General features: G+C 45.2%; 2 protein-coding genes across 2 annotated transcripts in view; one reads left to right on the forward strand and one right to left on the reverse strand.

Moving 5' to 3' along the window:
- Positions 1–4,509: 4,509 nt before the first annotated feature.
- ACTL7A (actin like 7A) lies at positions 4,510–5,973 on the forward strand. Its single transcript, XM_021691812.2, has one exon. It carries the CDS (start codon positions 4,533–4,535, stop codon positions 5,853–5,855), a length of 1,323 nt encoding a protein of 440 aa, XP_021547487.1. The 5' UTR covers positions 4,510–4,532; the 3' UTR covers positions 5,856–5,973.
- Positions 5,974–9,748: 3,775 nt separating this feature from the next.
- Positions 9,749–15,154, reverse strand: part of ELP1 (elongator acetyltransferase complex subunit 1) — a 51,666-nt gene continuing 46,260 nt past the window's right edge. The window contains exons 35-36 of the mRNA XM_021691138.2: positions 13,901–13,976; positions 9,749–11,323 (exon numbers count right to left, since the gene is read on the reverse strand). Coding sequence (XP_021546813.2) covers positions 11,256–11,323; positions 13,901–13,976 — 144 coding nt within the window. The 3' untranslated portion in view covers positions 9,749–11,255. The remainder of the gene's footprint in view (positions 11,324–13,900; positions 13,977–15,154) is intronic.

The raw sequence follows: 15,154 nt of genomic DNA on the forward strand, positions 1-15,154 counted from the left end.
AGGGCTTGGCCTTGGCAGGCCCTTGATCTGCCACCCCCACCGCCATCCACCTCACTCAACTTTGCTCCAAGACAGAGCAGGCGGCCAGCATTTTCAGAAATCCAAGCACACGGGGGTCTCGGGTTTCCAGCTACCCCCCCCCTTACACCCCTGCTTCTATTGCCCTGTCCACTGACCGAACAGCTTTTCTTCCTCTGCTGTTTGACTGAGAGGGTGAGAAAGATTTGAGCCCCTACAGGAAGCCAGGCACTGTACCGGGAACCTCACTTATGTTACTCCCCAGAATCCTGAGACGTATAGGCAGAGCCGAGGAAATGAAGGCTCGGAATTCAGATGATTTGCTCAGGAGCAAACAGTTCCTGAAATGTTTGTCTTTTCACTCAAGTTCATTCAACTCCAGTGCACCAGGTCTTCGAGCGTGAGGGCTCCAACAGTACCCTCATCCCTTCATTCAACATTTCCTGGGGCTGGTGGCAGGTCCAGCCCAGGGCAGCTTGCCAGTGATAGACCAGAAGCCTGGCCACAGCAGTGTCCCGCCTGGGTGGGAAGGAGACCGAATGAATGCAGACGAATTTGTAGGTGGAAGGCTATTGGGAGAACAAAGGTGCATGAGGAAGGAGTGATTACTAGAGGGAAGGAGTCAGCAGGTTCTTGAGAGAGGTGACCCTAAGGCAACTACTAAAGGGTATGTGGGGGGGCGCCTGGGTGGCTCAGTCGTTAAGCATCTGCCTTCGGCTCAGGTCATGATCCCAGGGTCCTGGGATCGAGCCCCGCATCGTGCTCCCTGCTCGGCGGAGAGCCTGCTTCTCCCTCTCCCACTCTCCCTGCCTGTGTTCCCTCTCTCGCTGTGTCTCTCTCTGTCAAATAAATAAATAAAATCTTTTAAAAAAATAAATAAAGGGTATGTGGGTAGTTGTCAAGTGGCTAGGAGGGGAAGGCATCCCAAGCAGAGAGCATAACCTGAGCAAAGCTGGGGAGGCGGGGGGAGAATGGTGGGAACTTCTAGTAGTTAAATGTTTGGGAAAATAGATGAGGCTAGAGAGTTCCTGGAGCCAACAAGGGAGGGCCTCAAACGCTCGGAGGAAGAGCTTGGGTTACATGGAGGACAGCTGGGGAACAAATGAAGACTTTAAGCAGGGGGTGGTCAGATCTGACCGAGGGAAAATTGGGAAAAGATCTGTGTTTAGCTGTGATGTAGAGGGGCAAGGCCACGGAAGACATTCTTGTAAGACGTGCAGGTGACCTAAGCCAGGCTGTGCTGGTGTGAAAGAGGAGCAACAGGTTCTCCAGAAGTTCAGAAGGTAGAACTTGGTTGGTTTCCCAACTATCCCCCATTCAACCCAAGCTCTTACTCTAGCATTTAAGGCCTTCTCTCATTGCTCCTGTGACATCTCTCACTGCAAACACCGCATTTATATCAGGTGATCGGACTAGCTGTGGAGAGTGAGGGAGAGGGAAGGATGAATCCCTCGCCTCCGCCAAAAAAAAAAAAAGATGGCCTGTCGTCCAGAACAGGCCCATTCATTAGGTTTCCATAGGGCCCTCCACCCCAAACCGTCCTCCCTCAAAACACAAAAACAAAAAAGCCGCCAGGTGATTCCTAAGAAACCCTGTATTCTGGCATTTTCCTCATTAGATTCTCTTTCTTCCCTCCCATAGCTGCTAAAATTACGGGGGCCTCATTCACCTTTCTTTCAAAAATCAAGGGTGGGTGGTGTTTGAGCAATAGAGGGCGCCTCTAACCTGGAGGGACCTCACCAGAGACCCCAGGGAGCCCACGAGTACCTTAGATGGCTAGTGACAAGTATGGGGGCTTGTGCATGCCAGGCACTGAAGGTTTGGGGTGCAGTGTGCCAATGGTCTCCATATTCTCCCATCATCGATACCATTAGCTGTGTCCTGACCCCCGAGAGGAGAGAGGGAACATAAAGGAGGACACAGAAGCTAAGGGAAAAGGGCTTCACTTAAGAGAGAGCATCCAAGCATGCAAAATCCTGAGGTAAAGTAAAAGGAGTGAAAAGCATCCAGTGACTTTAGCCTGGAGGATGCGGCGTGGACCGAGCGTCCCTGTGCTCTTCCGCCTTACAGACAAGATGGAGCCACTGGCTTTAAGCCCACAGAGCGCCTCTCCCACCCACACTGACAGAAAGGGCCAAGGAGGGGTGAGCCTGGTGGGGGTGTGGGGAGCACGTGAAACACAGCCTGGCAGGCTTTAGTGTCCTAGGGACGTGGGAAGCGCAGGTCAAGGGGCAGGGTGAATAATGGTCCCCAAAAGATGTCCACATCTTTAATCCCTGGAATCTGTCAATGTAACCTTTCATGGCAAAAGGGACTTGGCAGATAGGAGTTAAGGAGTTTGAGATAGGGAGGTTAACCTACATTATCTGGGTGGCCCTGAAGTAATCATCAGGGTCTTAATAAGAGGGGGACAGGAGAGTGAGGTCAGAGAATAGTAGGACAACAGAAGCAGAAGCCTGACATATCTTTGAAGATGAAGGGGCCCTGAGCCAAGGAATATGTAGGCGGCCTCTAGGGAGCTGGAAAAGGCTAAAGATGATCGCCTAGAGCCTTGGGAAGGAACGTGGCCCTGCTGATAGCTTGATTGTAGCTGAGAATGACTGTAGACTTCTGACCTCCAGAATTGTAGATAATAAATTTGTGTTTGAAGCCACTGAATATGTGGTAATTTGCTACAGCGGCCACAGGAAAGGAGCATGGGCTCTTACAGGAATCCAGGGCAATAAAAATGTGCTAGGCAGCTGCACATCTGTCCGAATTCAAGACGAGGGTTGAGAAGGAAAAACAGGTCATTCTACATTAAGTATGCCTTTGGGTATCACATAAACATTCTTTTGAAGTGAAGTCAAACAAGCCAAGTTGGCCATGTGAACCCCTACTGAACAGCAGAGGCAAGTACACCATTTTTTAGGCAGCCAGGCATAGAGAAAGCACTTTCTTCTTCTCTCACAATTCAATGCCAACTCATCCTCTACCCATCGAACCAAGAAGCTGACACTGTCTTTGAGATGACATCAGATGGTCACAAGACTGGACTTGGTCCTTTTCTTCTCTCAACCCGCCCCCCCAAGGAGCCAAGAGCCTCCCCAGTAACTTCCTTGAAGGAGAAAGCCCCCCCACCTTGGAGTAACTGCGTCTTTTATGACAAGTGTGGGACTGCCTAACAAAAAGTTGGCTCCTGGGTGCCTTGACAGGGACAGGTGTCAGCCCGTATGTGCCTAGCTTCCGAGATGGCATGTGGCCTCAGAGACACGTTTTGGGTCTCACTGAGGTATGTCCACACCTCACCCCAGGGAAGAAGTCTCAGTCGGGAGAGCTTGGCTCCCGCTGGCTGGATATGCACGGGTGAGCCATGCACCTGAGAACCTCAGTGTTGTCATCAGTGCGACTCTGTCCGGTCTGATTTCATCGCCAACCCAAGGACCTGCGTGAAGGAGCATGCATACACATACACGTCTAAAAATTCTTCTGCGGGCTGTCCGAAGGGACAAGGGAGACAGAAGTGCTTGGCACGGTCGCTCCAGCAGCAAGCAGGCCTGCCGAAATCTCAACCTGGTAATGTCAGCTGTGCGCAAGTCTCCAGTGCCTTCTGGCCTCATGCAGAGGCAGAGCCAAAGTCCTAGCCATGGCCCAAGAGGATGGATGCGGGCTGCTCGCCATCCCCACCCCCTTCTCCCACCTCCCGTAGTCTTCCTTGCTGTCCCCACTCGGCCTCTAACTCAAGGGCCGACAAACTTTTCCTGTAAAGGGCCTGATAATCAACACTGTCAGCGTGGCGGGCCGTGCGCTCTTTGTGGCAATGACTCCACTCTGTGGTTGCCCCACAGAAGCAGCCACAGGCAGTACATCAATGAGCATGGCTGTGTTCGGATAAAGGCTGATTTACAAGAACAGGCTGCGGGCCCTGGTTTGCTGACCCCTCTTCTCACTCATCGGTCACAGGCGCGCCTCCACCATCTGCGCCTGCTGCTCCCGATGTACACGATACACCAATACACGCCTGGCACTGTCCCTCCCCTCCTTCAGGGCCGCAGGCAAGTGTCACCCTCTCAGGACCCCTGCCCAGGCACAGAACATGGCCACCGTCCCCAAGCCCCTTCCCTGCCTGTTCTCTCTTGCCCTTACCATTTTCTGACAGCTGTTCTGGCTACTGCCTCTCTCCCCAACCCCCACTGACTAGAGTGTAAACTCTACAAGGGCAGAGATTTTTGTCTTTTTCCCTCCACAGCTGCCTTTTATTCCCAGCTGCCTTGCACGTAGCAAGCACTCAATAAATAACTGATTGGTTAAATCAGGTTTATTACAAAATCTAGAAGAAGGTTAAGTGACTTCCAAAACACTACCCCAAATCCACCCTAACATGGGACACAGGTTCCCAGTATCTAGAAAGCCCCGGGTCACCAGATTATGTCACAATCAGTGATGTCATCGTTGGAGAAATTCTCAAGTTGCCCTCTGAAATAAGCCTTTCAGGCCTTGAAGCCGGTGGGATCGAGGAACTTTCTGAGAGCAAAATGGCTCTTGATAGCATGTGGGCTCCCCAGGCATCAATCATCGGGGATGGGCCTGCCAAGAACGTGGGTGAAAAGGCCCCCTTACAGACACACGTCCTCCAGACTGCCTCCTTAAAAGATGGACCAGCGAAGCGGGCAGTGTGGATCCGCTGTAACCGTTCAGAGCCAGAAGAACCTACTAAATCAACGATGGTCAAGAAGAAACCCAAGCAAGAGGTGACCAAAGCAGTGGTCGTGGACCTCGGCACTGGCTCCTGCAAATGTGGCTTTGCCGGGCTGCCGAAACCCACCCATACCATCTCATCAACAGTGGGCAAGCCCTACATGGAGACGGCCAAAACCGGGGACAATCGCAAGGAGACATTCGTGGGGCAGGAGCTCATCAACCCAGCGGTTCGTCTCAAGCTAATTAATCCTCTGCGACATGGCATCATCGTGGACTGGGACACAGTGCAGGATCTCTGGGAATATCTCTTCCATCAAGAGATGAAGATCGCCCCAGAGGAGCACGCCGTCTTGGTTTCAGACCCACCCCTGAGCCCGCACACCAACAGAGAGAAGTACGCTGAAATGCTGTTTGAAACCTTCAGCACTCCTGCAATGCACATCGCCTACCAATCCCGCCTGTCCATGTACTCCTACGGGAGGACCTCTGGCCTGGTGGTGGAGGTCGGCCACGGCGTGTCCTATGTGGTCCCCATCTATGAGGGTTATCCTTTGCCCAGCATCACCGGACGCCTGGACTATGCGGGCTCTGACCTGACAGCCTATTTGATGGGCCTGATGAATAATTCGGGGAAACACTTCACCGAGGACCAGATAGGCATTGTGGAGGACATCAAGAAGAAATGCTGCTTTGTGGCCCTGGACCCCATCGAAGAGAAGAAAGTCCCAGCCACTGAGCATACAATCCAGTACACTCTGCCTGATGGGCAGGAGATAAACCTGTGCCAGGAAAGGTTCCTCTGCTCGGAGATGTTCTTTAAGCCTTCTCTGATCAAGTCCATGCAGCTGGGGCTCCACACTCAGACCGTGTCCTGCCTTCACAAGTGTGACGTTGCCCTCAAACGGGATCTCATGGGGAACATCCTGCTCTGCGGGGGGAGCACTATGCTCAGGGGTTTCCCTAACCGGATGCAGAAGGAGCTGAGCACCATGTGTCCCAATGACAACCCGCAGGTAAACGTGCTGCCCGAAAGAGACACTGCAGTGTGGACAGGTGGCTCCATCCTGGCATCGCTTCAGGGCTTCCAGCCCCTGTGGGTCCACCGCTTTGAGTACGAGGAGCACGGGCCTTTCTTCCTCTACAGAAGGTGCTTCTGAACTCTGACCAAGCATGGTTGCCATGCGGCAGCTTTGCTGGGTGAGCACCCACCCGACGCATAGGGAGCTGGGTCCACAAGTTTGCTCCTGTAGTATTAAACAATCCTCGTGTTCCCTCCACAGTGTGTTTCTCTATTTCCTGACTTAGTAGGAGCAAGTTCATATATGCAGCATGTGCCAAACAAAAGTCGGGGGATGCGTGAAACAACACAGTCATGTATTACGTGTTGCTTGCTTACACATTCTTGGGAAAAACTAGCTCTAAAGTTATTCTGTCCCTTTTTTGTATTCCCCGTTTTAGGAACTATCGCACTGTTAAATCTGCTCAGAAGGGGAGCGTGAGGAAGACGGATTACGGAGTCAGTGCCGTTAGGGCATACAGAACATTCCTTTTGACCAACAACAGGAAGTCTGCTGTAACGGTTCAGTCTCCCACAAAGCAGTGGAGTACATTTCATGCTTCAGGAAGGCTTGTAAAGAGCTGACAAAGCTGTCTGATCCCTGCTTAAACTGTACTTTCTTTTAGTTCCAACAGGAACTTACATCTCAATGCCAGCTCTTTTATCAAGCCATCATGGTGACCGGCTGTTGAAACCTGGCATGTAATGAGCAAGGTGTATGTGTGGGTCTGAGGGGGCAACTCTTCAGCAGCTCATCACCCACTAGACTGGATTCCCCATCAACCTGTAGGATATACGGCTGGAATTTGGGATGGGCACAGGATAGAGGCTGCCAGTTCTGGGGCTAATGGTTTGCAGGAACCTGCCCTACGCTGGTCATTCTAACCCAACTGAGGAGCCAGAAGGAACATTTAGTCCCTCAAGATCAGAGAAGCCCTTCCAGGGCCCAGCATGTTCTGTAGGTGGTCTTACAGGGCCAGTTTTGTAAATGGAACACAGATTTTTTTAGTCCCCAATACATTCTCTGCCCTGTCTCTAAACCTCGGCACCTGAACATTGGCAGGGAGCAGCATCAAACAGTGGAAAGAAATGGGCTTTGAACTCTGATTTGGAACCCTATTTCACTACCACCTAACTGTACGGCCTGAGTCTACTTACCTATAAAATTGAATTCAAAGGCCTACTTCACATAGCTGATGTAAAAAACAGAGATAAACACTGAAATATTAGTATCTGGCCTCTGGGAGGTGATCACAAGAGCTAGCTAGAATTATCTTGTAGACTTATTTTATACAGGAGCCCCAAAGTCTTTTTTTTTTTTTAAGATTTATTTTAGAGAAAGAGAGAGCATAGGAGGCGGGGGAGGGGTCAAGGGGGAGGGAGAGTCTCAAGCAGGGCTTGATCTCACGACCCTGAGATCACAACCCGAGCCGAAACCAAGAGTGGGATGCTTAACCAACTACACCACCCAGGCGTCCCTCACCATGGTTCTTAGTCACATGTACACCTAAAGGCAGGCATTCAAGCACTCACAGGAGAGGTAATGGCATCTCTACCATCCCCAGGAGAAGCCCTACAGAGCCATCTTCATAGTATCCAGGTTTGCCTAAACTGCCTCGAAAGACCTAAATGCCCAACCCTGGATCCAGGCCCGGTAAACATGGCTGACTGGCACCAGCAAGCCAGAATAGAGAAGTAAAGACCCACACAGAAGGGCTTCTGAAGTTCCTATAGTTAAGCAAGGATGACTAAACCTTACTCTGAAGTATCAGAGGATCACCCAGCAGTTGGGTACATTGACTTGAGAGGGAGGTATAAGGTCTTATTCACCTCAGTTTCTGTCCAACAGTCCATGAACATTCACTGTTGGGCAGGTTAAAATTTGATTAATTCCTAACTTTTGGATCTCACTGGCAGGGTGCTAAAGCCTTTGGACCCCTCCTCAGAACAATACGTTAAAATGCATTAAATAAAATACATAGAATTACAGAGAAAGCCAATCATACAGAAACAGACTATCTTTAAATCCCTTAAGTATCTATGAGCCCCAAGTCAAGGATCCCCAAAAAAGGTGAGTCTTGATGAAGGGGAAGCCTGGGAGGTGGCTCTGGAGGGAAATCTCCAGGCCACGGGAGGTCTAAATGTTCTGCTGCACTTTAAAATGAAAAAACTAAAAAAAAATACCAATATAAAGCTAAACAACTACATATCTTTTTCAAAACACTTTTATGGGAGCACCTGGGTGGCACAGTCAGGTGTGTGACTCTTGCTCAGATCATGATCTTAGGCTTGTAAGACTGGGCCTCACGTTGGGCTCCATACTTAGCGTGAAGTCTGCTGGAGTTTCTCTCTTCCTCTCCCTCTCCCTGTGCGCTCTAAAATAAATCTTTAAAAAAAAACCACTTCCATGAATTCTCACTTGATCCTTACACAATTCCCCTTGTAGGATAAAAAGTCAACTTCACGAAAGAGAGAAAGAAAGAGATGAATAGTTTTAGTAAGTGCATGAAAGTCATCCTAGCCTAGGGGGCAATTTGGCCCCCCACGAGACACTTGACAATGTCTAAAAGTGTTTTTGGTTATCAGAACAGGAGTGGGAGATATATAGTGCTGGCATCTGGTGGGTAGAGGCCAGAGATATTGCTAAACATCCTATAATACACAGGGTAGCTCTCTACAACAAAGAATTATCGATATGACCCAAAATGTCAATAGTGCTAAGGTACACAATGGTGCTAATGGGTACACAAGGCTGGAGGAAAGCAAGATTCAGTGAGATTAAATGTGTCTGTCCAGGTGTGCCTGGGTGGCTTAGTGGGTTAAGCGTCTGCCTTCAGCTCAGGTCATGATCCCAGGGTGCAGGGATCGAGCCCCACATCAGGCTCCCAGCTCAGCGGGGAATCTGCTTCTCCCTCTCCCTCTGCCCCTTCCCCCACTCGTGCTCACTCTCTCTCTCAAATAAATAAAATCTTAAAAGAAAAAGTCTCTGTCCAAGGACACTAAGATGGGTGGACCCATGGCCTTGTTCTTTCCTGTATACTAAGAGAATATCTGTTGGTCTTAAAACCCTTGGGACTTCAGAGCCAGTAAGATTAATGTGGGCGTGAGGCACAGGCAAGGGCTTAGGGATCACAGAGGACACAAGAATCAATTCAGTGTCCCCAAATGTCACCATATTAGCTTTGACTTGTCTATAGCTTCTTGGATATTAATGGTTACCTAGCTTCTTAGATGTTTATTCTCCTCACCTCAGTTACTAATAAATACAACAGACAAGAAACAACAGCCAGAAACTCTTAAGGGCTTGCTCAGGTGGTGCTTCTAGAGAAGCACAAGTTTATGGGGAGGCACAGGAAGCAGAAAAAAGCTGATTTTGTTTCCCCAACTTGTAGTAACCTTAAATTACTAAGAATCATTAGTTGTATTTACTTTTGAAAACACCTTCTTCAATTATGGCTATGAACAACCCCTGAAAGGTAAACCTGTGTGTCTACACACGTGTGTGTATATATATGTAGACATGTATGGAAAATGAATTTATTTTAAAATACGTGGCAGTACTAAAAAATTACACCAAGCTACACTCATAAAAACGTAACAAAAACATTACCTCCTGCCTCAGTTTTTTTTTAAAGTGTAAATTTAAAATGGATTGTAGGAGACAGTCCTCTGCAAGTTCCCTCTTGATGTCTGGAGCATCTGAGCAAAGCTGACTCAATGGCACCAACAAAATAACTGGGGTTTTTAGCTTACTGCAGTATGAACTTGCTTTGGGACAGAGTTCAAATCTGGTGGAAGAGTTACATATTCTTTTCCAGGACCCTGACCAAGCCTTTCGCCAAAATTAAGTATTCATCACTTCCAGAAGTTTCTCCTCTTCCCATACACTGCACTTTCCCCATGAATTCTTCTCTGACTTTGCCTTCAGCCTGGAAGGTCTGCTCCAGCCTGCTCCTTCTCCAGATGAACAAAATTCCATCTTGCTCACAGGAAATAGATAGTAATTGATAGTAACATCATCTCAAGGAAATGGAACATCTATGAAAAGTCACACAAGTATCAACAGACACATTTACTTCTATTTCCAATCCATCAGGCATGGGTAACATTATCCATAGCAAGAGCACTATAATATATTAAAATGCCGTATGTTCATTTACCCAGGTCAAAGAGTAGTCACAAAGCACATTCAGCCTTTCAGTGTGGGGCACTTAATTATAGCAAATCCATCACGGGTATAAATCAAAAAGTAGATTTCTACAAGGCAGGAAATACCTTCTTTTTTTTTCCTACTATTTTGTAAAAATTTTCAGACACGCAGAGAAGCTTAATTATACAAGCAAACACACCTAGATTCTATAGTTAACATTTTGCTATTTAGGGAACAAATTTAATTACAATTCTGGGCATATCTATACTCCACGGATCAGAGGCAGTATTTTCGTTTATGTACAGTCATGAACGTCTGGTTCTGGTATTAGAGGCATGGAAGAAATTTTTAACCTTACCCAAGAATCAGCCACATAACTGTTGTCAAAATGAATTGAGCTTTTTCTAGACTCACCAAAAAGAGAAAACATTCTCATTTTTTCCAGAGAAAATAACTAAAAGACAGAAGTCAGTGAAGCACCATAAAGAAAAATAAATGAAATGGCCTTGACACTGACAAAAACCTTTTAGTTAAAAGCAGCAATTACTTGGAGAAAAAAGGAATAACTTACAATTGTGCACACTGTTCACCATACCAAATGTGCACAATACTGTTTCAGAAATTCTAATCCGTTCCAGCTCTAACACTGCTAAATCCCTAGCAGAAAATTCACAGGCAGTAAAAATAGTCCCTATGGACACTAGTGATAGGAACTCAATGCCGTTATAACTGGAAGCAGAGGACCTGGTAAGATATTATAAAATAACAGCTGTCAGCAAAGGAAAGCTTAGAATTTCAAAGGATATATTTAGCTTTTTATTCTGCTTTAGTTCAAGGTGAAGAAGTCATTTAAGTGATTAAATTTCACCAATTGTTGGTAGCACGAATAGCCAACATTGTTTATATATAATGCTCTCCTGCCGGAACATAAAATATTTAAAAAAACATTATTTTCTTTTCCTCACACTTTTGAGGTAGAAGCCATGAAACATTATTCCCAATTAACTGAGGCACAAATCGATTAATTACGTGACTTGTCGAAGGTCCCAAAATGAATCAGACTGGCAGCCGGGAATGAAAGCCAATCTTCTGATTACGATAAATACCAGAAATATGCTCTCAAACAGCACTAAACAAAAGAACAGTAATTCTTACAAAATGATGCAATACTGGTTAAAGCTTAACCTTTTGCTAATTAAAATTATACCCCAAATAAGGCAGAACTGCTTGGTGTCTGCTTAGGTCCGCTGTATAGAGCAGCTCTCCACACTGCTAAGGTAGTTCATTGTCTTACTCTTCCCAGTTCCCGACAGCCAGGCCCCAAGGAGAGAGTGAAAGGAAAACCGTCAGTCACTCTAGAAGGCTCAGTTTCCACTGGGTCTTTTTGTTGATCTTTGGGGGTATAAAAAGCTCAGCATCTAGAAGAAAGGAAAGGAAAACTGTGACAGACACACTTTCTTGCTAGGGGAAGCTGAGGCAGTAACTGCGCTAAAACTAGGGACTGGACTTTGCAGCTACAAGATAACCATCAGTCGAGAGCTAAAGTTCCTGTTACCCTCGCAACCTCCAGTCAGAGCAAACACAGCCTGGAGGCCCTGCCCCAAGAACAGGGATTTCCACTTCAGGCACCTGAAGGGTAGAAGAAAAAAATGCCCACTGAGTGATTCAAAGTAGAAGAATGTTCTAGATTTCGAATGGGAGGGGATGTGGTGGTTACAAGGCCATATGTAATTATTAAATCTCATCAAACTGTACACACCTAAGATCTGTACATTTCATTATCCACAAAATTTTCCTCAATTATAAGAGAAAAAAATGTGGTGGCATGTTATTTGGTAAACAGAGTTAATGAAGAGAAAATACTTTCATGATAAAAAAAATTCTACAAACACAATGATCAATAAAAATGTCCCTACTTTTAGAAAAAAGCAAATGGAGGAGAGGATGGATGGGGTAAAACTGTCACTATTAAATGAAACTCCCAGACCCTCTTTCTTTACTTTTTTTAAAAGATTTTGTTTTTAAACAATCTCTTCTTCCAACATGGGGCTCAAACCTACAACCCCGAGATGAAGAGACACAGCTCCACCTGAGCCCTCTTTCAATCAGATTTGTGGTAGCAGAGATGTATATAGGTAGTAAAGACATGAGAAAATACGTGTATATAAAAATGTTTTTTCTCAGCATTATTTGTAATACACTTCCAACAAAAGTATATCTATATATATGCACACACACACACACACACACACACATATATATATACATACACACACATGAGCCTTTTAGCAGGAAAGTAACTGTACTGACAAACTATATGACAAGGCATGACATCCTTCACCTTTCCATGTCTGAATTTCACAGTATAAGAGTTATTTTTGCAAAAATACTTTGAAGGTCTTACCCATTTTTCCAAGGACTTTTCTTAATCTTTTGATAGCCAAAATCATTCCCATTTGAAGCATTTACTTTGTTATCAATTTTAACAAGCCCAACTCAGCTATGATGATTCAAGCACTTCTCTGATAATACTTTAATCCATTTTATGAAACCCTACATTTTTGCAAGACTTACAACTGATCTGCATGATACTGCATTGCAAACATGAAACAGAGAGAATGGCTATCAATCAAGTCATGGATTCCACTCGCAGGGCTGTGTGAGTATGCTTAACTACTCCCCTTACTTGGGGAGGAGCAGTTGAGGAATAGTGCTTGGGACGTTGTCAGTAGTTCATCTGCCTATTTTTAGATTATGAGAACCTCTCTTTTCCTACGCCATCTTGTAACCACAAGGACACTGGTAACACTTATGTACTCAGATAATGAGGAGCCTCAAAATACTGTCTTTAAGGCTCAGCTGGAAAATGAAAGTGCTCTTCGATAAAGCCACCAGGATACTCTAGGGAAAAATGTGACTAGACTTGACATGAAGGTCAGCATCAGGCCAATAGGGCAGAAAATGGGGTGGAAATCACAACAGAACTGCCCAGGGTACAAACTGAGCAATGACCAAGCTGCCTCAGGTCTAAGATGAATTTTTAGCATCTCAGAAATAAGTATATGTTGGGACCGATAGCAAAGGCAGCTTGTCAGCCTTCAGGAAGAAGGGTAGCTAGGAATACAATAGTTACTGTCCAGATACAAGAGCTAAACTGGATGGGAAGTAGTTCATTTATTCCTGGTAGCAACATAAGCTGTTAAACTTCAAACTTAATGTAAACCCAAAGGCTACTTCAAATGTCATCAGAATGCTAGTATAGCACAGCATTTAAGGGGAAAAAAATTCTGGAAAATGCAAATTACAGTAGTAAAAACTCCCAATTATTTTAGAACATACCACTAACTTTTGAAAGCTAAGAGGCTACTATGCTTGATTGATCCACCTAAAGGGTAAATACTCAGGCACCAAACTGATCTATCAAAAGTTTCTAACCAAATTTAAAAAGAAAGTTTTTAGGGTTTTGAACTTTAAGGGCTACTCAATCTAATCAGGAATCATCTCCCCCACCAACAAACAAAAAATAAAACAAAACATTTTCAGTAAACTTAAACAGGAAATGCAAATAAAATGCAACATTCTTTGGATTTGCTTTCAAATTATATTGTCAATCCTGAGGATGATTATGAAAATGTCCCCAAGATGCAATCATAACTGCCAAGAGCCAAAAATGATGATTCAGAAGAATCCTTAAAATATATAGTAAGTTGGACTGTTTAGACTCAAACTCCAACTGTGATGTGCCTGTATGGACGGTGTATGTCAAGGTGACCTTTTCAAAATGTATACGTCTAATGTCATGTTGGATTCCCCACCCCTCTGGTTCCCAACACTAGAAGCACTAAATCGATTTTATTAAAGACACAGTCATAAAATTGAGGGAAAACTGTAGTCAATACCTGATCTTTCCTCACACCGCTGACCTTCTCAACACGTAGAGAAAGATATTCCTTCTGCTGAGTACTGTGATAATTTGAAGAGAAAAAAATACTAACCAAGAACAGGAACTGAAGTCTTCTGGTGTTGATAAGAGGCCATGATACTATTTACAGTCGAACTGGGACCTAGAACCTAAGTAGAAAGTAGATCAGCAAAGATTACTTCATACTTCGGGTGACCGCAGATACCAAAGGCCAAGTTTCTACCAGCAGTAAATAGCATGTCATTTTCATGGTATCAAGCACAGTAATTCTCTTTTCCTTTGTGATTTTTACTTCGCCAGTTTTTCCAGTCTTTACTCAGACCTCCAAATCTCCTTTCTTCCAGAAGACAAGGTAATGATGAGGGGAAAACAAAAAAGGAAAATCTTAAGGAATATAAGCCATACCCTGAGGGGAGGATACAAGAGGTTATAGAATACACAGAGCATCAATTTGCCCTCAAAAGATCTGTGGGAATTTTGATATTAAAACAAATACGTGCATACATCATGGTGTAGAACACAAACTGTGCACATGTGTTCAAGGTAAAACCAGAGCCTTCACAGGAATTCCACATTTGTATAAGCCTCAGGGGGCACATGCCAGGCCCTCTGCTTTGTCTTCACTTGGCTCAGCATGCATACCCTCAGGAGCACCTTCTCAGCAGCAACGTGCGCTCAAAGCACTTCCGTATGACTCGGGATCCAGCACACGTGCCATTACCATAATTTACCAACCAAAGCAAACACATGATTTTCTGGTCATTTCCCCCAGAAGACTCTTAAAGTTGGTGTCTCAGAAATTGATATGATCTTCAGCCATCAAAAAGAATGAAATCTTGCCATCTGCAATAACATGGGTAGAGCTAAAGTGTATTATGCTAAGGGAAATAAGTCAGAGAAAGACAAATACCGTACAATCTCACTCTTAACAGATAAACATATGGGAAGGTGGAAAAGAAAAAAAGGGAGAGGGGAAACAAGCCATGAGACTCTTATGATAGAGAACAAACTGAGGGTTGATGGAGGGAGGTGGGTGTGGGATGAGCTAGATGGGGGATGGGGATTAAAGAGGACACTTGTTGTTATGAGCACTGGGTAAATTATATAAGTGATGAATCACTAAGTTCTACCCCAGAAACCAGATTAAGCAAAAATTAAATCAAAAAAATTAAAAATTAAAAAATATATTAAAAAATTTTTTTAAAAATTACTATGATCTGAATAGAAGAGGGTAGGGGAGAGCATGAGGAGGTATTATAACTTGCTAAGCTTCAAAACCACTACAGTTTTGAAGATGATCACATTTCTTCTAGGAAATACCTATTTC

This window comes from Neomonachus schauinslandi, chromosome 13 (genome assembly GCF_002201575.2).
Source record: "Neomonachus schauinslandi chromosome 13, ASM220157v2, whole genome shotgun sequence".
In the NCBI taxonomy this organism is placed as follows: Eukaryota; Metazoa; Chordata; class Mammalia; order Carnivora; family Phocidae; genus Neomonachus; species Neomonachus schauinslandi.